A 25935-nucleotide genomic window follows, 5' to 3' on the forward strand; every position below is an offset into this window, starting at 1 on the left:
AGGTGGGGAGCACGGGACTGAGCATCCTCCGTGCAGGGGGCAGCGGCCGGTGCAGGTCCCCTGGGACAGGTCTGTCCCCAGTGGGAGTGCGAGGCTGGGGTCCCACGGGTGGGTCTGCCCAGCCTCCAGCTGGGTCGGGGATTTTGCTGCTACCCGGGGAAGGTGCAGAGATGGAGCCAGGCTCTGCTCAGGGACGCGTCGCAGCGGACGTTCCCGGAGGTGGCAGGGGAACCGTGTCACTGCGAGGGTGGTCAGACACAGGAGGCGCTGGGCACCTCACGCACCCCAGCTTGAGGATCAGCTCTATGCCAGACCCAGCTCAGGCTTCCTAAGGAAAAGGCAAGCAGAGTTAAAACTCAAATCCCTGCGCATCAGCACACCAGGAAACCACACGCGCGCCGGTAAAAAACGCACCACCACATCCCCAAAACAGGTTTCAAAGCAGGCAAAATGCAGGACACGTCCCCTACCCCTGGCCTCCTCCCCAAAGGAGCCTGAGAGAGAAGAGGAAAAGAGCAGCAGCACAGACGCCGTCTCTCACCGCCAGGAGCTCTGGTGATTTCCCTTTTCTCAGGATCTGCTGCTCGCGCTGCAGCACCTGACTTCAGCTGAAACGCTGGCAGAAGGGAGAGCGTAAGGCAGATTCGGAAGCAGGAGGTGCCAGATCCATGCGTCTGCCCCTGCAGTGCTTCGTTTACCCTGCACGGGCAGGGAAGAGACCAACGCGCCCACCCCACCCCACGACCCAGGCAACAGCGTTCAAGGCCGTAAGAAAGCCGGGGATTTCCAAAATACTGGTTTTCAAGTTAAGTATTTTTATTATCAAAATTATTACATCTCTTGTGAAAGTTCAAATGTTACAGCATGGTGTAAAAACTCCACTAGAGTAAGAAGCTACAGCCCCCACCTTTCCAAGAGCTTTCCAGGGTCCCTCCCTCCTGCCCCCCGCTGCGTCCGGAGGTGCTGGCGCCTCTGCGCAGGGCCCCCCCGGCCCCCTCCTGCCACCCGGCAGGGCAGAGCCCGCCTGCCCCATGCTGCTCATAGCATGAAAGGGGAGGCTGCACACCCAGGGCTAAGCTGAGCGAAGTTTACACCTATTTTATACAGTATACAGACACCCAACCGTGGGGTGACAAGTTCCATCCCAACACGCTCACAGCCAGACAGTGTGAGAAAGTTAACTCTTTGATTCAATATTTTAAAAGTCTCCCCTAGGTTGAACAAACACCTGATTTCAATTGTGAATTAGAGAAACCTGTAACAGTCCTAAAAAAAAGGAAGAAGACTGTGCATCTGAAAAGACAGGGGAGACAGACTCACAGCATTATGTTATCCAAGAGAAAGGAGAAGTTCCACTGCAGCACCAGGGATGACACCTGTCGTATATTAGCTAACCTACTATGGTTATAACTGAATATAAAATTAGATAAATAAAAACACGCCCGATATTACAGTAAACAAGTGAGAAAGAAGCTGGCAATCTTATGGAATTGAACAGACAGCGCACTGTGTTTGGGCTGGCTCTGCCGCCACGCTCAGCGGGAAGGAAATCCCGCGCGCGCCCGGCTCGGCACGGAGCAGGGTCCCCCAGCCCCGCCACAACCCGGACCCACCCCCGCCACCTTCCTGCAGCCCCTCCGGACAGCCGCTCGCTCCTCAGCCAGCCTCGGGCACGCCGCAGCATCGCCGTGCTTACCGGGGCGTGCGGGCAGAGCCCTGGGCGCGGCGGCGTGCGGCAGCACCCCCGGAACCACTCCCGTTCACACACCCGTGACCGGCGCGCTGACGGCGCCCTGCCGGAGCAGCGCGCCACGGTGCACCCCAGATCCTCTGCAGCGACAGGCACACGCACTCCAACCCCCCCCCCGTGCTTGTTCACATTTGCGGAGACGCCGTTGTCCTGGAAAACGCTCCGGCCGTGGCAGTCGTCACCCAGGCCCAAGGGCAGCGGCGTGCGCTCATCTGCTTGTGACTGGAATGATCGTAACGGGTTAAAGCCCTCCCCAGAACGCACCGAGAACCTGACCTACAAAGAGAGCTTTGGGATTGGAGTTAAACTTCCCCAATGTTTTCTTTAAACCGCTTTCGTATAAAAAAGATGTCCGTACTGCATGAGTGACTATGGCCATGGGCACGGACAAGAGACAGAGGCTGCACCACAGTCATTGCACTTGAACCATTTTCTTTTTTTTTTTTTTTTCATTTTTTTTCTCCTCTCTTCTCTTCAATGTACCCACGCATTAGGGAACAGCTTTGCTACAGTCTCTGCCTCAGAGAAATTTGCTTTCTCCTACGAGACCAGAGGCCAATACTGCTCACAAATCTCACCCGTGCGTTTCAGACCTCAGCCTCTGACCCCTGGCAGCCCAGCATCAGGTGCAAGCTCCCAACACCGGCCCAGGAGCCACTTCCAGCGGTGACTGGAAGGAGCTATGGGCAGTTTTGTCCTCCTGGAGTCCAGGCAGCCCTAGGAAAGTCCTGTTTGAGTCTTTACTCCAGAACCTTGAAGCTGCTGAAGTCTGTACTGATGGACACTGCTTCCCCCTCGGTGCGGGTAGTGTTGTGCATTGGAAATCACTCCCCCCCGGGAACCCTGGTAGAGAACAGACTGCCCCGAATTCGGTAGACTGATAGTCCGCAAGTCTGACTGTAGTGACCGAGCACTTTGGGGAACGGAGGTGGAGCCCGACGCTCCTGTGCAGGGCTGGGAGCCAGGCTCGGAGGAAAGAGAGTCCACAGCCGTCGGCTGTGCTGGGCTGGCAGCAGCAGGGCAGCTCTTCTTCAGGAGGCTGCCGCTGGCACTGCCAGAGTGCTGCTGGCTGCTGTAATACACCGAGTTCCCCGCAAACAGGGCAGAGGAGTCTGTGGAGACCGAGTGGGCAGGGCTGGAGTACGAGGAAGAGGAGAGGGACGTTTCTGAGGAACCGTGAGAGAGGCTGTGTCCTGTCCTCTGTGCTGCTGCTCGGTAGCTGTAGCCGGGAGAAGGAGTAAGGTGTCCTCTGTACGGGGAGGAACTCTGCTGGAGAAGGGTCTGCGATTCGGCCTGGGGGCTGTCGGACTGCAGGAGCTGGGCAAGGTAGCGGGGGGAAAAAAGAAAAGACACGTCAAGAAGACCAACTTCTGCACCTCCTACCTCATTGTGCTCCTGCTGCTTAGCGTAGCAGGACTGGGAATAGTTTCCAGCTAAACCCAGTTTCCCCCCCAGTGCTGTCTGAAGCTTTACTCCAGAACGGGCAGGTAACAGATGACAATTTACCTGGTAGCTGTATCGCGAAGGACTGTAAACTGCTGGTCCTTTGTGGGCTTCTGGAGTGTCTCCTTCTGCTGTGTCTGCAATGTACAGCACAGTCAAGATGTTAAACTTCATCCCCTGGACTGAGGTCACGGCAGTTCCCTCTCAAGTGACACCTGCACACCGCAGCTGTCTTGTTCTGCCTCCAGCTACAGCCGAGACAGGAGTGGCTTCTCCAGTCAGCAGCCTTCTGGAAGCTGAAGGACCCCAACAGAAGGCAACTGGAAAACCTTCACATGCATACAGCAGCCCTGCACGTTAGGAACTGCTGCTTCCCTTACACCAAGTCTCCCTGGTTTAGCAGAAACCTCACTCGCTTTGGACCAGCCTATCTGAAGGGCAGCCCCTGGTGACTGCATACGGACTGCTTGGGAATACGGACAGCCTGGGGCTTTCCACAGGGATACGAGCGGCAGAAGACAGTTTCTAAGGACTCAGCAATTCTCTGCTCAGCTTTGGTCAGAGGAATCCCAACTGGCTGCCAGTTACAGCTGGGGAATTAAAACTGATTCTTAGATGGGTTGTCGGTAGGATCCTGATGCAGGCTGTCCTCAAAGGCCACTGGAGTCCCATGCTGCCAAGGCTGACGGCACCCCCACTGCCATTTTGGGGATTTTGCTTTACAACTCAATTGAGCTGCTACAAAATGACTTACTCTTAGACCTCAGGAATGCCTGTTTCAGAAAAAGACCGGATGGTATAAAAAGCTATGACTTGTGAGGGGTAACAGCAGCACAGTACACGCTGATGCACCTTAGCTACATGAAAGAGAAAAAAGAGTAAGCTTTTTTTAGTGGAACAAGACTTTCCATCACCCCAATCTCACAGGATAGGCAGGTGTCTTTTTTTCCCCACCAAATAATTGAACCTGTACTGAGGGAGACAAGAAGTACTTACTCCAAGTGACCCAGTCACTCTGCCCTCTGTGTTTTTCTGTTACCGCTACTGTAACCACAGGGTTCAGCCTGTGAGCATGCTCTCTTTAGGAGGGAGGGAAACTGGTGGCACTGGGAGATTTCACATCGGATTTACGATGTTGCCATCTGATGAGACAGAGTTGTTTATTTGCAGCATCTCAGGGATTCTCAGCAGCAGTGTTTGAAATGCCTTGGTGAGATAGCACTGGTACTAGCATCAAATTTACATGACAGATGTCTCGGTCCTGAAACAGGACACGCTGCCTTGGTCTGCTCTGTACTTCTGCCAGACAAGCCTGGCTCTGTACCAGATGCACCGGCCTGAGCAGCAGTGTCAGCAGCGCCCGTGGCTTTGCTGTGGTTTTCATCTCTGTGCTGCATCACAGTCGCTGGCTTAACTAAACAAGAATCTGGATGGAGTTGTCTTGTCTGCTACTGAGGCTCAGACATCTTCTTCCTCAGGGCACAGGACCTGCACATAGACTGGTACACGAAGCTTCCAGCATGTGTCCTGTGCCACCTTCCATTCTCTGAAACTACGTCCAAAGCACCAAGGAACTGTTTGCTGTGAGTGGCATTCTGAGTACTGCAGTGCAGAAAGGCAAAGCTTGCAGTTTAGGGCATGTTTTGGAAGCAGTCATGCACAGAAGAGACTAACTGCTCAATCCAGGAGATCAGAAGTTGAGAATGAGAAGCAGGAGAAACCTAAAGATTTCTGGAATAAACTGTTTCTTAAAAGGCCAGGCACATCAACAGTGCTGCAGACATTACTGGCAGTGTCTATTCACAGAAAAATCTTTGAAAATTTAAAGCCCATCTAAAGATGCTAAATTACAAAGTGTGAATAAACTATAACCTTCCTGAATTTGCTTTATGTAAATCTTAAGAAGACAAAGCCAACATTTCCCTCTCTCATATCTTAATACCTACACAAGGGAGGACAAAGCGGAAGTGAGAATTGCTTCTTTTCTTCCCAGTACTGGCCTGTGCCAACCTAAGCCATTTATGACATGACAGCTTTAACCTACAGCAGCTGCGATTCTCTGAAGTGTGGCATGCACAAAAACTCAGTTTCATTCCCATGTGCTCCATAAGGAAATCACCAGAAATCACCCAGATTTTTTTCTCTCAGTATTTTACTATCCATTACAGCATCAAGCAAACGTGTATCTTCACAACTCCTACAGGTGATACCAGGAGTGGCAGGGACTCAGTCACTCGTTTTGTTTCACTAAGCAGCAGTCCAGCAACTGGGGGAGGGAAGAATGCTCACAGAATCTAAACAAGCTACTGAAGAAATTGCCACAGTATGCAAAAGAAGAAAAAATATTTTGCTGCGCTAGGATGAAAGAGACAAAAGTTTCCATCAGCCAGGGCATTGAGTTTCGACTATCTGGAGTGGAATCGGTTTTATGTAACCAGGAGGAAGAATGGATCCACGTAGGTTAAAGTCAAACTCTAATCTAACTCGTGTGAGACCGAAGAACAAGATCCCTGCAGATTACAGTGTGCAGGCCTGCTGGAACAGTCTGGATTTTGCCTGCCCTTCATCCCTTGCAAAGTAAATGAAAGAAAAATAACTCCATATCACAGCTAAGAAATGAGGCAAGAAGTGACCTGTCCATCTTAGAGAAGTCACAGCTGATCTTTACACCACAGCTGGATAAAGGAGTGGTGTAAGTTCAGCTCAAGTCACAAGCACTCCCTGACCCTGCATGCTACTCAGTGAGGACAATCTATTACTCACAGAAGGAACATCAACAAGAACTGAGTTCATCTCAGTAAGTAGGTCTGTTTCACAAAACTGACAAATACCATAACTCGAGGAATCAAGCAACTTCAAACAGAGATGAGGTAAGGCTTGGAAGCTACGTCAGTTCTTAGCAGTGCCTAAAGCCTACGCCTGCGTTTTAGCAAGAGTAACACATTTATCTGGATGTTCAGCCAACTAGAATTATTAAACGAAAGCACCTTCATCCCCAGCATACAGAAGCAACTGAGGCAATGCTTGGTTAACCCGTCTATCCGAGGGCAGAGTTCTCATCCCTGCCAGAGCCAAAACGCAGGTGATCTCGAATCCAAACTCTGGATAAGCCCAGAAGTCTTCCAGGTCTAATGGGAGAGGGATGAAGGCTCAGGCAATATTACCTGAATACCAATAAAGTACGGTTTGCAGAAGGCTTTTATAAGGCATTGATGATGACAGAGATGAAGGTACAACTAAGTTCATAGGTGAGTTTGCAAAGCTATTTGAGCCCATCATTTACCACCAAGTTTTCAGAAACGTCATCTTCCTACCTGCATCTCTCTCAATGACACCGTCACAGGTGGGTGAGGATTCTGTTCTCTGGGACACCTTCGCACCACTCCGCAGCACCTTCTCAAGTATGCCTCGGCCCTCCCGAAGCCTCTCCACTGACGTTGGGACCATCCTGCAACAAAAACCCAGGAACAGCTGAGGATTGCAGTTACACAGCTGAGAGCAACGTGACCAACGCACAAGGGGGCTGTGGCGTCCTTGGTATAATTACAAGATGGGTTTGTCTTTGAAGTCTCAAAGGTTTCTGCTTAAATTCACTGGTATGAAGTTATTGCAAATGCAAACCCCTGCCACAGAACAGAGGGATCAGAGAACACCAGCTCTCTAGACAGACGAGGAATAAAATTCTGCACTACTTTTCCATCATAAATAACCTCCTGTGGGATTTTAGACTGTCCGTCACTGGCGACCATGAGAGCACTGCCCTGAGAAAAACAAGATCTTTTGGCAGAAAGATGCTATAAACATTCAGCTCAGTAGATCACCTGATTACGGGACACTTTCCCCCAGAAAGGTGTTTCAAGATTCAACAGCATTTGGAAAATCCTGTTACTGGCTTAAAATCAGATGCAGTTATTTTGCACAGACTATTTGCATTCAAACTAAAGAGAAGCAAAACCAGTACCCTGTGGTAATACGGTGTCAAGATAGTACAGTCATGTAATGCAACGTTCCTGGAGCAGAGCTAGCGTGGCCATTTTGCACATTAATGCTACTTTGTCCCATTTATTTTGTAATGTAAAAACTCTCAAGATCAGTGCTAGATCTTATTCCTTTATTTAAAACAAGCATCTACTCTGAGGCTGAAAAACAGAGGTGACGTGGCTTTGCTAAAGCCAATCTGTAGAAGAAAAGGAGAGCCACCGACACACCCTGGACCCCTACCATGCACTGGACCATCCAAAGCTCTTTAGAAGTACGTGTTTTAACGTGGAAAACAGTAGCACTCTCATTAAGGATTCAGAATGTCTTACCCCAGAAACCAAAAAAAGTGCGCCCTAAAAATGCCCAAATTTAAATATTCAAATAAAACATTAAACACACTGCATACCATGCAAATATGCAGCCTAACACTGTGTTAACTGACTTCTGTATTTGCTTTTCTTTTTAAAGATATTAAAAACTGTGCTTTACATTAGCCCTTTTTTTTTTTTTAATTTTTAAATAAACAGCCCAGACATTGAAGTTCACCCCTCACTGAAGCAGAAGGGAGAAGGGGCCACAGTTCACACCTCATGGAGGTGAATGGGGTGAGGGGGTGAATTCACACCTTCGTTGCTGCTATTGTTTTGCTGGAGACAGTTTTCTGCAAGGCTGGGTTTACTGGGCAGCAGCACATCTGTTTACATTGTGATGGCTGTATCTTGGCAACTGAAAGAGACAGAAACTTATTTTTTTTTAAATGAAAGCTACTGGCAAATATTGTAGAATTCAGCAAAAATCTGGACAACTGAAAATTAAGGCACGTAATTTTAGATCCCACCATTTTCTTCTGTCCCTAGTATTATATTACTGTGAATGTCTGAAAACGTATCAGAAACGTAAGCACTCAGAGTTAAAGATGAAGTTGGTTCTCAACTTTAACTCTGTAACATGCAGTTTCTAATATATACGTATAGATATTTTTTAAAGAGGAAGGGGGCTGAGAGGTTGTTAGCCTTGTCCATTAAAAGACAGAACAGGAATAAAAAAGGCAGCAAAAGCTGCTTAACCCTATCAGCATGGTTTCAACTTTTACATTGTGTCCTGTACCAATATCATCTTTAATCCCACACAACATTTACTGTTGAAACCACGTGATAAACTGAAGCCAGAGCATCTGCTGAGGAGCAGCAGTTGAAGCTAACAGAATATAAAACATCACACTGGATCAAGTTTACCAGTCCCCTCACCCCCAAGTAGAGTTTTTCATTCAGCTAGGTTTTTCTTTCACCCTTTTTGCAGGCAAAAGTGGCACAGGAGGAGACGGGCAAGCGATAACAAGACTTGGATAAAACAGATTAAAACCCAATCACCAGCTGACTGCCTCAGCTGTGGCCAGGCTCAGCAGCTGGCCGGTCAGCTGGCAGGCACTGCTGTCAGGAGGTACAAGACAAATGATTTCTTATAGATTTTCAACTTGAGGACTGGTGATATTTGCAGTGGGGGAGGATGGGAAAGGGAAGAAAGCACATCTTATTACTCTTATAAATTCACCCCAAAAATGTTTTCAGGCACTGTCAACGTAAACCTCACACCCTTGGCATTGCTCAGCATCTCTTCCCTTGCCATTCACCTGCCATCGCATCAACAGTGACACAGCTGCACACGTGGAAGGTCAGCGTTACGAAGGGTATGCCTTTGTGCCTGTAGCCTCCACAAGCAGAACTTGAATACAAAAGGCAGCAAAGCCACCGTACTACACAGCTCCAGTCAGCAGAACGTCCTTACCCTCACTGGGTACAGACCACAACTCAGCACTCTGCATTTCAGGGCTGCAGTGCTTCATTTTGGGACCAGACATTACTATCAGGTTCGTTTTTGAAGACTAGCATTTCCCCTTATCAAACCTTCACGTGGTAACTCGGTGAAAGTGATTTTTCCATGCTTTTGGCAAGTCACGAACTTCAGGCTGGTAACTGCTTTTCACAGCTATTTGTGCGAGGGACTGGAAAGCTGGGGTAGTTTCACTGTCCCTGCTTCTCACGTGCAAAGTTACAGAGGGCTCCTTCAGCTTTCCTACTCAGAAGTTAAACTTCATATCACACACGTCTAAACAGTGGAAATTCAGCAACCGAACACCCTTTAAACTAGACGTGGATTAAATTCTCATTGCAGGAGAGAATTCAAAACTGTGCCCTTAAAAGGAAACCACTGGAGGAGAGACTTCATCTCTCGGGGAGATTTTTGATATCTAAACTAAGAACTAAAGGGCAGGCTGAGAAGACTGCAAGTATTCTCCGCAGCCGTTTAGCAATTACAAAAGAGAATAACGCCAAGACACCCAACAGAATCCATCCAGCTGCAATTATTGTAATGGAAACGCCCCCTCCCCCCCGAGAGTTTGGTTCATTTCTGAGGAGCAATCTCAGGCTTGCTCGGAGGGATAACACTCACCACCTACTGCTGATGTTCTCCTGGGATTTGCTGAGTGATGTTGAGGAACTAGCCCCCCTTGAGTCTGGTGGGCTGACGTCCTCTACATGAGGCAGGGAGGGATGAGAAGGGGAGAAGCCACTTTGTGGAGAGGACGGGGTTCGTACTACAGAGCCCGGCAGGCTGCTGACATCTGTGTCAGTCCCAGAGCTGCTGCTGCCCTGCCGGGTAGGAGTCCCTGTGCATCGCACTGATTCGCCTCCCTCCTTGGCTTCCTGTTTCCTCTTGCGGTATTCTAGTAGGGATACCTGAGGGAAAAACGCAGCGATGAGTCAGGGAAAGCAGGGGACTGGGTTAGGGGGAAGAACATGCCCACGCACCGTTTTTAAGATCATTTCTCTGAGTTTGCAGGTAAAATCTTAAAAGGTACATTGGGATTATAAATCTTCCTCAGACTGCAGGCACTCAGAAGAAGAGCTAAGTGGTGCAAATTGGGACCACTCATCAACTGCCAGGCTTACTCACATTTCCCTCTTTATGACCTCTTCAGCAGGAATATACATCTAGTGAAAATTCCCTGAAACTGAAATTTCCCACTACTACAGCATATGCTTGCACAGTCAAGCATCAAGCCTCTATACCTTCCTCCTCTCAACACCCTTTGGTTCACTCTCTCCACGGTTTGTGACATTATACAATGTAGATCAATATCTGTACATCTCAAAAATTGTCACAAAACAGATCTTCAGAGAGTCCTGTTCATCTCTGCCAGCTCAGCCACACTAATCCTAAAACCTGGTAAAGCCTGGCACTGAATTTCAGCCTGCTCAGAGCAGGCTCATGCTATGGTGGTTCAGCAGCCAGCACTGCAGACTTCCAGCATTATAGCCTCAGAAAACCAGGTCTAGCAGAGGAGTCTATTTTGTACAAGCCAGTCCCAGATTTGTCAAAGACAGAGACTAAAATGTCCCAAGTGATGCTGTCTCATAACACAGAGATACTGGGATCAAAAGTACACAAGTATTTCCAGCTGAACACTTACCTTTCCGCCTGCCTTCCCTTAGTGCTATCATGAGGCTCAGCCCCTCATGAAAGATTCACAGAAGGCAGCTCTGCTGAAGAATTTATCAGCTAGGATTCAGTATCTGTATTCAAGGCCTTATGAGGCTAAAATGCTGGACAGGCTATTTCCAAAGGTAACTTAACACACAAAGTTTTTAAGGTAAGTGTAACCAAAAAACTGCCACAAACAAAGCCTTCCATCCAGCTGGACACATACACAACTGATCCAGGTTACCACACTTGCCAGAAAAAATACCTAAGCACAGGTAAGGCACTGATACACATCGACACAAGTGCATGTTTTTGTCCCATCAGCACCTGGTTTTATCACAGCAATGCCTGACTGTCAGTTCTAGTCCTGTGAGGGTCATCAGCCTACTACTAGCGACAAATACTTATTTACCTTCTATTAAACAACATTCCATTTTCAAAGTGCTAAAATTTACCTAACAACATTCATCTACTTTTCTGAGAATGTTGTGATATTTCCTTATTAGTAAGTCTTTCCAGTAAACAACTCACATTTTCTTTTGAAACATCGGGCCTCTGAGAAGAGCTATTTGCATTGTGATCTCCCCCTCCGTCCCCAGTTCTCACATCAAAATCTTGCCTAAGTGGTAGCTCCCTTTCTTTTAACAACTTTACATTGCTTTCATCTCGGCACTGAATGCCTAGATTACTCGCCAAGGCTGCATTTTAGTGACATTCCGTTTTCTTTATTCTCCCTTCAAGTCTTTCCCATGGTGCAGACCGTTCCCGCTCAGGTTCCTGCAGCCTTAGGATTTCCTTTACGAGAATACTTGCCTTCTTCCTCTGTGGAGGATTCTGGGGAGCAGACCGGACGCCTTCACAAGCCCTCTCGCCACAGGGAGACATGGATCCATGCACCGTCTCTTTAAGCAGTCCTGACTCGTGTCTGCTGAAATATCCTTCCGCAGGAGAGCTGCAGCATCCCGCTTCTGAATTCATTGGCTTCCTGTCTCCCAAAGGAGCAGATCCCCGCAACAAACCATCCACACGTGGCATAGCGTTCAATGGGGAGAAGGCATACATTAAATTAAACTCTGTCCGAAAAGCCTGATCAGAGCTTCGTAGCAGCATCTGTGCTTCCCCGCTTTTCCCCGGGAAGTTCATCTCTGAAGTAGAGTTTACGGAGGGTTGTGGAGCCAGATCGGAGGATCCGAAGCTGAGCAGCGATGGCCGTTCCGGGCAGGTGTTTGCACTGGAATCCAGGTACCCACCCTTCGAATCCACGTCAGATCGGAGGCAGAGCTAGAAAATCCAGGGAGGATATAGGATGGGGGTGGGAAGTCAGGAAAAGGGTCAGGCAAGGATGGGGAGAGAAATGTCAGAAAACATTCTGTACAGCGCTAGCTCACTGTTTTCTAGTTCCTCTCTTATCACCCCTTTGGTCCTTTCCCGCACTGTTCTGTTCTTTATAGAAGGGAACAACTAGGACTAAGCAGTAATCCAGTTCAGCTGTCCAGTACAAGATGCTCTTTCCCCCTTTAGAGGTCTCACTGCAGCGGGAGAACAAGGCTCAGCACTATCCCCAGGCAGTCAGTGAAGAAGAAAACAGCATCTTAAAGTGCCCCAAACGTCCCAAGTTGATGTTAACAGCTAGTGCTAGCTAGGTTCATTAAGGGGAGAAAGCAGCAGAGATTTGAACAGCTGGCCATTTGCTGTTTTATTAGCCAAGTTCGGGACTGTCCCAAGTCAACCACCACTGACTTTGTAACAACGGTATGATGCCCAGGACCTCCAACCCACTTGTTTTCACTTACTGTTAGTTTCAGCAATCTCTAACAATACTCCATTCATTTAATTTATACTGCATTTCTACATTTTACATTCTCTGACAAAATCATAACGGCATCATCTTTGCACTGCCACAGTTTCTGGAACACTAGGCACTGATACAATGGTATACCCATTTTTCTACTGTAAGTGCCAAAAAACCTTCCGGGCAAAGGCATAATGCTCTCCTTCACCATGCTAATGTGTCAGGAACTCAGACAATGAGCAAAACTGACACAATTTCATCCTCTTTGCAGGACTTCAGTGCTTAGGGAAAAACACAGCAGCACCAGGCACCAGATATGCCCTACTGCAGCAGCTGAAACATTTTTCCTCTGCTGTATTACAGCTCCAAGTAATCTGCCACATTAGAGATGAATGCAGATTTTCTACTGCAAAACAGTCTCTGAGAAAGGTACTTCAGCTCATGTTTTACAACAGGCCAGCAGCTAAATAAAGTACTACTTTCTTGCATCTCTTCACCATTTAAGACCGCAAGTGAACAGGACATAAATCAAGACTGAAAAGAGCAGGTCAGGTGCCCTGCTGTGCCCTTATAAGCTAGTCTAAATTACCAGTGAATGCTTTCCCATTTCTTCCCCAGTAGTCATTTTGCTGCTACTTAGTAAATACCACACAGCACTTGTCTGCTGGGCTGGGGCTGATGTTGATTGCTATTTCCCGGGTCTCCATACCCCTTGCCTTCACTTCAGGAGCTGAGGCATGTCAGGTCTGTACATTGCCTGCTTTCCATCAGTGTCAATAAATGTATAATAAATTCCAATCTTCAATTAATTTATTTTACTTTGCTCGCTATCTTGCGATAACCCTGAAAAACCTCTTCTGCCTTATTGTGAGGAATGCTCCGCCCTCATTCCCACCAGCCTCTGCACTTCTTCTCCCTCCTCTCCCACTGCAGCCTCAAATACAACACACAAGCACACAGGCTCTTGGCCCCAAATGCAATTGAGACGGTGTGACACCTACCTCGGGTGACATGGATTCAGGTCTATGTGCAGGGGAACTCTCAGGGGAGGATACGTTCTAGAGGAGGGAAAAGCATCTTGTTATTCATCTAGTTAAAAAGTCAAGACGCAAAGTAAAATAAATTAAAAACGAGCATAGAGGTTAGCGATGGCTATTCTAAACAAAGACTGTACCAGGAACTGGCCCAAACTTAGATGGCAACTGTGGGTTCAGTGGTTTCTAAAGCTTCCTGGAAGCACAAAGGCAGGGCTAGGCTACAGCATTTCATGCTGCAACTTAGTACCCACAACAGAGCACATAAATGTTAAGAAAAGAAGCCATCTCATTCTTTATATCTCTGCTGCTGTCATATATAGAACTTGCACTGTGAAATGCAGAGAAAGATATTTATGGTGTTCAGTCTGAGGACACAGAAGAGACTGAAAGCCTGGTTTTGCCCAAATAAAAGGCCACTAAGATCTCCCGAACACTACAGTTAACTTTCATGGACATTATACCAGTAGAAAGCAAAAAAATAGCTCCTTCAGTCCACTTGGGCTACCTCTCCAGCAAAGGTCAGGAGAACAGGTATGAAGGGACAGCTTAATTGTATGCCGTAACATAGCATCTGAGCACCCATCAGTGGAAGACAGCTCATGCAAATGTGATGGCATTCTTAAGGCCTCCTTCCCAACCACCCTCCATTCTGTGTTACTGACCAGGCCTAAAATAAAATCAGAAGGGAAGGTTTCTGAGATGTATGTTGCTGTCAGAGAAATATGGAAGGAGTCATTGCCCTCTGCAAAGCAGAAACTCAGAAAACCAAGGCTGCTCAGAAACTTCTTAGCTCACAAAGCTTCTGACAAACACCAAAGAAAAAGTTCTACTCTGCTTCCTGTCTCCTATGAGTATTTTCTATCTAGAAAGTCTGAAAATTAAGTCTGAAAAAATTCAGTTTGCAAAAGCCTGATCAACTTCAGAAGCTTATGATACAAGTTCTTCAGAAAGAAGTCAGGAAATGAATCAAGAATGAAATATCTTAAAAGACAGCTTTAAAAAATATATTCCTCAGCCAGCCAGTGGTGGATCATCTTCCACTCATTTGAGGAGGCTCGTGAACAAATAAAACAATCTCTCCCTCCCAGTGTTTTCCTCCCACAGTGCCACAGCTGTAGCGTATAAACCTTTATACCTAGTGAGATTGCACTCTCTCAAGTTAGAATCAATAACCAAATGGAATAGACATGGCATTAAAGCAGAGATGTGAGGAATGAGCTGCGTTTAGAGAAATACAACAGTTTGAACAAAGCTGCCTATGGTCTACCAAGCTGTTAGACACTTTTCCTAGAAAGAAGGGCAAAAAAGGTAAATGGGGCAAGCATACAGGTGCCAAGTGAAATACAGGCTTCCCACACGGCAACTAACACCTTAAGGTGGGGCAGGAAAACAGTGACTAAACTGCGGAGATACAAGGCAACACTGCGCTGAAATGCCAGCTCAACCACAGCAGAAGTAAGGATCGTTTTACAATCAAGCTCTGTGCCTCAAACAGCCTTTCATCTCTCTCCTCAATACTCCACAGTCTTCCCTGCTGACCTCCAAAGATCTGCCTGTCAGACAACTTTCAAAAAAGGGTTCTCAAAGAAAATAATCAAAAGCACACTAAGCTAAAAATACCACAAAGGACTGTTTGCTCTGTTGCAAAACAGAGGAGGGAATCCAGCAAAACAGTCTCCAGTATGAAGCAGTCTGTCGCTGCACAAAATTACTTTTAATACTTTTAAATGGCAGAATGTGAGCAACAGACCTGAAGAGTTCCATTTTTTAAACGAAAACAGGCATTACCAGAAACTGGACGTACAAACAGTATGATCCCTATTCACATACAGAGATGCAGCACAAAATACAAGTGGAAGGTCCTAGGCTGAACAGATGTGGAAAACTCTCCCACAGAGTTTAGAGCAAAGAAATCCACCTAAACTTCTTTACTTCTGCAATTTTTTGCAAAAGGAAGCCGTCATGAAATCAAAGGCGTAAGGTGCATCCTTGCTACACCATAAAGGGAAAGGAAAACCAAAGAACACAGTGAAAGCTGACAAAATATTTCTACCATACTTGGGATTGCTGGAAGAGGAGCTGAGGATGTCAGACAGCCTGTGAGAACTGGAGCACTGTTACCCTCTTTGGAACAGGCATGGAGGACTGGGAACCACATTGGCACAGAGAGCTGAAGTGAGGAAGAAGACTAAAGAACACTGAAGAGCCTACAAAATTTGGGAGCTGTAGAAATGAAGAAAAGAACCAAACTGATGTTATTGATGAAGCGAGGGGAGGCTGGGTTGCAGCAAGGTTTGATATTTAATGGAGGAAGAGATTTGGTATGGCCAAAAGTGGAGTAGAGGAGAAAGGCAGCAGCGCTCTCGAGTCTGCAACTCTGCCGCTGCTCAGGAAAACAGCCACGTTCTCAGAAAGGAAGGTGTGCCTACTGCAATCTCTGGGGCATATGCTCTAAGTTCTTCCCTTTTTTGCACCCCCAGTCTCCAGTCAGATTTACCTCAAACTGTAGTGGAGTATTGCAGCGACTAGCAGCCAGAGAAGGAATTGGTGAGAACATCATGCCATAACCATTGCGACTCTCCTCCTCTCCCGGCACAGACGAGCAGGGTGTAGCCAGCTGTGGGCTCACTGAGCCAGGAACTGAAGAGATGGGAGGTGGGGGGGTGACAGGAGACAGAGGCCTCAGCAACTTCTTAACATTCTGCTCCATCAAGTAGCGTGACTTCCATTTCTTCAGGGGACTCAATAGGTCTGAAAAGCAAATTGAACCGAGGATAAAGTTACACCGTTAACAACTGCAACTCATAAGCCATCTCCTCGTCACTACTACCATCCCAAATGGAGCCCATGAATCCACAACATGGCTATGAAAGATTTCTAAAAATGAAGCACCTCCAAGGTACTTCTATACCAGCCTTGAGACAGGTGTAGATACCTCTAACAGAACTATACGTAACCTGCAACATATAGCGAACAAGGAAAGGAAATATTTCAACTAGTAGAAAGTAATCACAAGAGGGAGCTAGGGGGAAGGGAGCCAGGAAGGTATGTAGTACAGGGGAGTCAGAAGGAAATGTCACCCTACCACTGCTGTGAACACACCACAGACAGCTGTGTTTATTACCTGAACCTAACTAGTTCCTTATATACAACATCAATACAGCCCAAACACATTTCACTCCCGCAAAGGATTAATCCCTCTCCATCATGCCTATCTCTATTCAAAGTAAAATAGTTTTGATGTCTGGTTAATAACAACAAAAAAATCTTCAGCAAATCCTGCAGTTCAGTTGTTTGCTTCTTCAGGTCTTGCTCAGGGATGTGCATTTATTTGTTCTGGCACTCTGATCATTTCTTATTAATATAACTTTTCAATAATTGATTCTTTATTACCATCTGTAAATTGTTTAGCTCCCTGTCATTCTTTGAAAACTGATCCCTGGCTGGGCAGATCCTCAACCTCTTTCTCTGTAGAAAGATTCAGACAAAACAGTTAACCATTCTGCTCCTTTCCACACAGATTTTAGCTTTTCCATCTTTGAGACTTACTCGTTTTGCTATTACATATATACCCGTGAGACTTTGCTACATCCTTCTACAGTCAGCAGATACTTAGTTGTCCATCTAACAGCATCCTGCTGAAAAGAGATGATATTGTACTTCCCCCGCCCCACAGCACAAATGATCACACAGCACTGGGGTTAATGATGCAAGATAAAGCAATTGCCGTTTCATAGGAAAATACTGAGAAATTTAACACATGATGCACAAGCTAGAACGGGTCTGCAGAAATGTGAATGAATGGCAAAGTAACATTCTCACCTGCCAGAAAGATGTGCCATCAAGCAGCAGCACACATTAAGATGTCATCCTGTATAGCTGCCTTTGTTATTGAGCAGCTTCCCCAATTTCACACAAGCGCCCACGCTACCCTGATGGTTCTGAGTACTTACCTGTGTCATCTTTGCAGATGCTGGAAGAACTGTTGTTCTCGTTACTTTGGTATAGACATTGGGTTCTGTTCTCTTGTGGAGCTGGTGAGGTCTGAGTCATCCCCTCTTCCAGGGCTTGTTTGATCCAGCGCTGAAACAGAACGAGACTACATAAACGTGCAACCCCTCCAGTACTTTCTGTGTAATCCTGCAGGATGCACTCCAACTCCCACGTTTCTGTGCAGCGTGGCAGACTGCTCAGAACACTGGTGTTACCTCCTTCACACTCAGTCAGACAGGAACCTGTTAGCACACAGCTGTTAGCGCTGAATCTAACAGCTACTGTGACGGGTCTGACTATGTGCTCTTGATGAGATGTATTCTAGGCATCAGTCTTCAGCAATAATAAAAAGTTTAAAAGCAAATTATAAATAGATAAGAAAATCTGGCAGCTAAGAACTATCAAAAGAAAGCTTAATTAAAAGAAAAAAAGAGCTAAGTATGATGAACTATCTTAAAACCTCAATTTTCACAACGTTTTCTGCTCAGGAGCATGAACACACTGCCCCCATGCTTCACCAAGGCACATTAGAGCCTTACATAGATTCTGCTCTAAAAATTCCAGCTGAGAAATGGCTGAGTTCAGTCACATAATTCTTCCAGGACTGTGCTTGCTGCCAGGCAGAGACAAAGAACAAAATATCTGATAAAATGCAAGTAGCAGCTTTCAGAGGGCTAAGACAAGAAGAGAATAATAAAAACAAACCTTTTCTTCAGCTACTAATAAAAGAGATAACCATCACACTGGTCTTTAGAACATGGATGATGGGGAATGTTTCACATCTCATGCAAGTGAACTCGAATTGAAGTCTCAGCAAATCAGCTGCTACAGTGGGTGTGCTACCCCTGTATCTTGATACAAACTGACTCCTGACAGCAGGCAGGAAACCTTTGCTTATTTTACTATCAAAAATAAATACCATAAAATAATGGAAAACAAAAAGGTAATTCAGTAACATGACAACAAAACTGCTGAAAAATAAATACAGTAATTTACATTTGTGTAGTTTACCCAAGGGACTCACTTTACCAGTCTTTTTTTCTCCCAGAGAAGTTTGACTCCTTAAGCTATCATGGAAGTGTGTCAGAAACTCAGTGGCCACAATCCTCAGAGTGAAAAAACTTTAACGCAAGGGTGAAGAGCAGGTGCCAGGATCTATTTTGATGGCCTTCACTACTGTACAGCAGACACTTTTTCTCTGTTCAAATATATCTCAATGGATTCCACTGTAGCCACTAGGAAGACTGCGGAGTGCCAGCCAGTCTGGAGCACTGCTACCTCAAGTGCAGCATCTGATCTGACAGCCAAGTCACTGTACAACGTGTGATGAACGTGAACAGGTTATACAGTTCAGTTTCCTTGCAAGGTTCAGATATTGGCATGCTCTGGATGCAAACTGAGATCATCAGCTGAGGTTTTTTGGCACAGTCCTCAGTAGCTTAAGGAAGAGGCCTGCTGACAATCCAGAAAATGTGTGATCTATTTCAACAGCCTTTATAAATCAACCTTCCTGACCGAATAGTCAAGAAGCAGACACGACAGAAAGATCAGGTCTTGAGAGAGCAATGTCATCAAGTTCTGGACCATTTCTAGACCTCAGCTAGCTGAAAAGGAGGTCTTCCTTGTGAGAGTTTTCTGAACACTCCTGAGCACGAGAGGCAGACTTTTTCCTACATCTCCAGGCTGTCAGTAGTGGTGATAAAAACACCAAATGCTAGCAAGCAGTCTTTTCCATGAAAAAGCTGGGGAACTCCTACAAAGTAGATGAAAATCCTTATTAGAGCAGTTATCGATTATTTACTTTCAAAAAGTAGAGATCTATCAAAAACACTTTCTGCAGCATAGGTTCTGGGCACTGAATCCTTCAACGTTTTATTAATTATTTAGATAATGGAACAGGCAGTGTGCTTAAGTTTTCAGATGATGCCAACCTGGGAGAAACAAGAACAAGCTAGAAGACAGCATTCAACACTTTCTTAGTAAACTGGAAAATGGATGGGGGAAAAAAAATAAGTACACAGCTCAGCACAGGCTAGAACAAAGTACCACGCAAAGCCAGAAACAATCACTTCTAAAATTACGGCCTTGAAAACTAATGGATCTTTTCTAACAAACATGGTAAATCACAGACTGAACACGAATCTAAATCAACCTGTCAAAGAAAATTCAGTCGTCATACTGGGGTGCACAAAATAGGCATGGGCTACATGACACAAAGCAGCTTTCTGCTTTATTCAGCACTTGAGCTGCAACACAACATCCACCCAGCTTCAGGGAAGAAGTAGACCAAATGAAGGAAGTCCATAGTCAGACTATGCCGTCCTCTCTCCTGCGGTCAGAATTATTGTATGACTAGAAAATAGCCAAAGGTAATAAAAGATGCATGGGCAGATTACCCAGGTACATGGAAGCAAACATGATTTTGTTCACACAAGTATATATGAACCATCAAGAGCTTTATCTATGAAGGAAATACTCAAGACAAACCTCAGCTTCTTTTTGTAGGTGTATGTTAGCACGAGACAACAAATTGGTCAGAGATGGGAACAGCAAGGTCCAAACCAACTCTTTGGAAAAACTCCTTAAAAAGGGGGCAAAGAAACTAGGACATTGTGCCTGACTTTGAAAGCTACCGAGACTGTGAGATCAGAAAGGATTTCCATAAAGCTGCTCTCGGGTAATTATACAGAAACTGGAAAAGCCTCTGAGCAAAGCTGACAGGTGATTGGCAAGACGGATTCAGATAGAAATCTGACTCAGTAAATTAACCTGAACTACTGTTTCCCTGTGGACGGGTAAATGCCAGCATTTGCTGGCCACACACCATCTCTGGAGGAATGAAGTCCTCAGCTGGACTCAGATCAGGCTTCCTGCAGGGCCACAAATAGCTGTTGTAGACAGACAGTCTGTGATCCCAAACAAAGAGCTGTGGCCTTGCTCTTGTGAACAGCCTTTGCAAAACAACACTGGCTCTCCAAAGAGAACAGATCCCGACTGAGACGCTGTATTCCTGAGGTGTTTTTCAAAACTGACCTATCCCTACAATGCCAATCATCTTCTGTGAAAGCAGTGACAAAACACATTTTAAGGGCAACAATTAAACCCCTCAAATCACGTACACTGGATAATAAACAGCCACCACAGGGGTGAAAATACAGGTTTCCAAGAAGGGAGTCAAAGATCAGTTCTACCACAGTAAAAAGCAAGGATGAAGACGGGGCCCTGGCTAGGCGAGGGTCAGCAGTTGCAGTCTGAAGACCTCCTCAAGTGGCCAGGCAAGGCCAGCTCAGCAGGAATACATGGAAATAGGCTCACAGAGAACACAACAGCTTTATGAGGGTGCCAGTAAGAGCATGATGAGTATACAGCCCCCAAAGGTAAGACGTGATCAAACATACCTTTTTACAGGAGCTGTAAATTCCGTCCAACAGAAAGGGCCTTCGACGTCTCTCGGGGTTGAAAGGTGAACCAAAACGAATGTAGTGTTTAGGTGTGGTACAAATCAGCGGGGAGTGGATGAGACCCGGCAACATGTTCAGAGTTGTTGCCAAAACTGTTGGGTCTGTAGTAATGCGCAGAGGGCATTCAATGGGGCACTCCTGCTTTTCTGCCTTGTCATTCAGCCATTCAGTGACAAGATACTGAGGGAGAAAACACACGTCAGTGCAACTAGCACAGGTGAAGAAGAAAGGTGAGATGGCACAAAAGCATGTAAACGAAGCTGTGCTTAGGTCAGCCCATATGCTAAAACCTCCTTACTCCTCAACAGGAAGGAATGCAGCCACGACTTTCTGCATCAGTCCCGATTCACATCTGTTGCAGGCACTGAGTCAGGTGATCCTGTTTTATACAAGTAGCTCAATCTTATGCTCCATTATTATTATTAGAAGGCTCTCCCAGAACTTGATCACCTTGTTCTAAAACCTGTCTCTAAGCTGCAAGCCTAAATGTATTCATGGCTAGTTTATTTATGCCCCGTACGTGCCAGCTGTCTACTAGGTTCTGCAATTTCTGCTCCTTTCCCTTAGAAGTTTCTCCAGCTTGCACATTATAGTCTGCAGTCACGTTCCCTCTTGGTCTTCAATTCTGCTAAGCTGAAAGCTAACCGCTTCTACCTTGTTCTAAATAAATACCCCCCCAGTCTGCCGTCCCACTCATCCCAAAAAGATACCACCACCGATTCCCATACCCAGCACACTGTTATGCCATTCCAAAATTACTTTTGAATTCCACCTAACCATTAGTACATAATGACTCAATTTTTCTCTCCTCCTTCTCTTGTTGGCATGTACAAGAGAACCTTTGTTTTACTATCCTTTACAAGTTGCAACACCCTAGTTATTTCCGGTGACATTTTTTTTTTTTCAAGCAAGTCTCCCTACATCTCTGTGCTGCTTAAACCCTCTTTTCTGTAGCTGTGCCTTATCTCTCTTCCTTACCATGGACATTACCAGAATGGTACTGGCGGTATGACTCAGGCCAGTGATTTGAAAGTTGCTGCTACTTCAGACCTCTCTCCAGTGGCTCCCAACCTGTTCTAATGAACATCCTTTCCTTTGGGCCCCAAAGCTAATGCTCTTTTCCACACCATCAGCATCTAGTCCTTAAATGCTGGCTACCCCACCAGATTTGTTACAACCGCCTTTGCATGCTGCAGACAAAAACTCTTCCTAGCTCACTACACATAGGTCCAAACCCATCAGCTCTCTCCATCTTTCTCTTAGTACTCTGTTCTCTTGCAGAAACAATAAATGGCTTGTTCTCCTCACTACGCCCTTTCCCAGGCATCTCTCATCTCTAATTGCCCTCAATACCAGTACTTAAAAGCAGTACTTAAACTGCTTTTTGCTTTCCTCACCCAGGGCTCACCCTCCATCACCCAACTCCTTATGACACCAAGCCCTTCTCTCCCAGGACCCCGCAGGCTGCAGGGGTTTCCTCCCCACATATACAAAGGTGAATAATTTGTCTCTTTATAGCCTTTTTGCTGTACCCAACAGCAAGACCCTTCCTATTGCACCTCTGCCACCCTGTTGGTATCTAAGTTCTATGCTGATTTACTGTATTGACCAGGCAATTTCTTTTTGATCTTTCTTTCTACAGTGCTGAACAGCCAGATTCTGACACATAATGAGAGCTCTTAGACACTATAAGAGAAATAATAAAGCAAACCTTACATCAGGTCACGTATGTTAAAGAACTGCTTCACCTGAGCCAACTTCTCCCCAGTGACCACACAAAACCTCTTTTTCCTCTCTCCAGTTTGAGCACTTGATCATATTTACCTTTTTAGTTTTGGGGTACTTCACTGCAGCCCGATTAGACTGAGATCCCGCAGCCACGATAACAGTTGGGTCAGATCCCACCGACTGTCTGCCTTCTCCTGGACCTTCTACATTGCTGATATCTGTTGTGGTTACCAAGCTGGCAGTGCTTCCTTCCTCTGGGACAGCCTGTACAAGTTCAGCTTGCTGGGAACTGGCTTGTTTCTGCCTTCTCAGTCTTTGTGCTGAACTGGTCCGGTATCGGGAGAAGCGACTTTTTGGTCGGGGCCTGGAAGGTTTTGCTGGAGCTGGCTTAGTAACTGTTTTTTCTGGGACAGCATCCTACAACATAAATTGTCATTAGTCCAAGCACCATCAGGAGTCTTCCTTTTCTCTGCATATAGGATTAAGGCCCAAGATTTATTTATTGACATTATCTGACCCACAAAATCTGGTTGGACCCTATTTGTATGGGCTCATAAGATGGCTTTGGGGACCTTTTTAAAAGACTGGCACATTATCGTTTTATCTGCTGTGTTCTTAAGGCATCAATCAGAATATTTGTCTTAGGTAAGACAGCAGCAGGAAGCAACTTGCTATTTGTCTCAAAGTAATTACGCTCACTCCTGATCTGAGCTGACATGCATCATTCTAGGCAAGTATCTGGGCTCTGCCACATAATGGGAATACATGCAATGAAAATAGACCAAAAAAACAAAAAACAAAAAACGAAAGAAAACCCAACACCCTCCTCAATTACTGCAGCTATACCTCCAACTTAAGGTCCTATCAGTACAGAAGGGGTGGTCTAGTCTCTCAGCCCACTGTATGGGGCCCACTGGGTGAAGGAGCTGGGCTTAATCCACCCAGAGAACAGGGGCACCTAAGAGCAGCCTTACTACATCCAAACTGAGGCCATCAAGAAAATGCAGCCAGGCTCTTGGCAGCAGCGCAAGGTTGGAAGATGAGACAACGTACATACATTCAAAAACATAGAAGACAAGTTTTTCACCATGAGAACAGTCCTGAACTGAAGAGGCTTCCCAGAGAGGCTGTGCAATCTTTGTCCTTGGAGGTATTAAAGACAAGACAGGGTAAAACCCTGGCCAACCTTCTCTAACCTCACAGCCACACTGCCTAAAGCAGAATGGACTAGAGACCCCCAAAGTTTCTCCCAACCCAAACAATCAGACATGCTGCGTATGACCTCGGTACAAGCTATTAAACAGTCCTATCTTCATCTTACCGCTACTTGTGAAGACCGCCGTGTGTTCACCCCAGTACTGCTGGTACTGTTGGAAATGCTTGGAGCAGCAGCACTCAGTGCTGAACTTCCATCCTCCGTTTCGGGAGTCTCTGTTTTTATTTCCTCCGGCTCAGGAGCCTCAGAATTGACGCTGAGTTCAGCATCGGTGCTGTTCCGGTCTGATGGCTGCTCTCGTCTCCTCTTCCTCTTTTCCAGGTTTTCAAACATGTGCATGATGGCTTCTACCTTCCTCTCTTCCCGGGACTAGAACACGTGAAAGTAAATTTAAGTTAGCACCGTAAATCATGCACATAGAGAAGAAGACGCAGGAGCAGAGATGGGATGCAGCACAGCTGGGAGAACGACTGCCAAACAGCAGTGACACAAGAGCCAGATAGGGGACAGAAACAGTGTTGTTTTTTTTAAATTGAATTTTTCAACATGGCAAATTTCCCAGAATACCAACAACATAATCATGTGTTCATAGAGTAACTAGAAGAACTAACATTGTTCTTAAATAGGCCCACTTAGATACTACTGAGTTGTATTTATAAAATAGCCACAAGGAAACATATAATTTTGAAGAACTAAAATCCTTGAAGAAGAATAAGGAGAGTAAAAAGGTGACCTGGAAACAAATGGAGCTACTTGCTAATGAACGAGCGTTAGAAATAAACATAAGCCAGAGGCAACAGAAGTAAGTGAATCAGTAATTTGCAGCAAGTGTAACACCACTGTGCAAACTGTCAGGAGATCACCCAGCTCAAAAATAAAAGCTTTTGTCCAAGCAGCTTACACAGTGGATAATAATAACAGAACATGAGAGGCAGAGAGGAAAAAGAAGGTATTTATTAGGTAAACAAGTGACAGGAAATCTTATCATCTAGCTGTGTCAGAAATAATTGTTAATTACGCATATAAAAGGCCCAGTATAATAATGCTGCAGTGACTGGCAGACAAGCTGAATCAAGTCGATTTGAAGGAATGGGATGAGGTGCCTTCTAGGAATTGTCATGGGGGGATAAGCGTCTTAAAGCACACAGCAGTACTCAATCACAGCAGCCTGGCCATTACAGTTTGTTCCAAAAATATTCAGCACGCACAAAAACAAATTTTAAAAATCGTGGAAACTACAGATACAGGTATTTACCCAGTGCCAAATATAGAAAACTGTATCTCATTAAAGGAGATTAACTGGTGACACACATACAGCAACAGGGCTTACAAGCTCGTGGGAAACTAACACTTCACTTTGAGAGATTTCTTGAACTATACTGTCCCAGAAAGAGACCAGATTCCTTGCATTAAAAATAAAATCTTCCCTCCAGGGTTACAGCCAGTGTGATGGAAGACTACTTTTGTTCAAATTCCAGCAGAAACTAACTGCTTTATCTTGCCCCTTCTAAGAAATCCATGAGATAATCCACAGATATCTCTGTTAGATGGCCCTGGGCTCTGCTATTTGCTGTACTACCTTAACAATTAAAGCATTCTCAGGAAATTTCCACACAGAAGATCCTCTCTCTGATCAGAGAAAGCGCAATGGTTAGGGTATTTGGTGAAAAAAGGAAAGGCTCCTAGCTCTGATACATTTGCTGCCTGGTAGAAGGATGGAAGCACTTTTTCTTCACTGCTTTTTTTTTAAATAAAAAATAAAAATAATAGTCCCTTCTTGGCTTTCTTATATTCTATGTTATCAAAGATCAAAGAGCACCAAAATATTTTGATCCAGACAACAATGACAATTTGGGAACACAAAGGGACTTCCTAATAAAGAATATAGGAAATTTCCCTGACTTGTGCCAATAGCGCTGTCGGTAGCCTACTCCTCTTATCAAGTTTTGCCACTTTATCCTACGCCCTTCCCTCATGGCAACGTGTCTGCACAACCATTTAGTCAACCCATACATGGAACGGATACAGGTTAACAAACCTAACCCAGCAAA

At 45.7% G+C, this 25935-nt stretch overlaps 1 protein-coding gene across 4 annotated transcripts in view; it reads right to left on the minus strand.

Annotated features, from left to right (window-relative positions):
- Positions 1–798: 798 nt before the first annotated feature.
- SETD5 (SET domain containing 5) overlaps positions 799–25935 on the minus strand; it is a 76397-nt gene continuing 51260 nt past the window's right edge. For all 4 annotated transcript variants that reach the window (XM_080606826.1, XM_080606827.1, XM_080606828.1 and 1 more), the window contains 11 exons: positions 23990–24253; positions 22765–23085; positions 20878–21120; positions 17440–17569; positions 15984–16237; positions 13451–13507; positions 11471–11938; positions 9626–9912; positions 6508–6641; positions 3257–3330; positions 799–3067 (listed from right to left, as the gene is read on the minus strand). In XM_080606826.1, coding sequence (XP_080462952.1) covers positions 2468–3067; positions 3257–3330; positions 6508–6641; positions 9626–9912; positions 11471–11938; positions 13451–13507; positions 15984–16237; positions 17440–17569; positions 20878–21120; positions 22765–23085; positions 23990–24253 — 2832 coding nt within the window. In that variant the 3' untranslated portion in view covers positions 799–2467. The remainder of the gene's footprint in view (positions 3068–3256; positions 3331–6507; positions 6642–9625; positions 9913–11470; positions 11939–13450; positions 13508–15983; positions 16238–17439; positions 17570–20877; positions 21121–22764; positions 23086–23989; positions 24254–25935) is intronic.

This window comes from Anser brachyrhynchus, assembly GCF_964034855.1.
Source record: "Anser brachyrhynchus genome assembly, chromosome: 10".
In the NCBI taxonomy this organism is placed as follows: Eukaryota; Metazoa; Chordata; class Aves; order Anseriformes; family Anatidae; genus Anser; species Anser brachyrhynchus.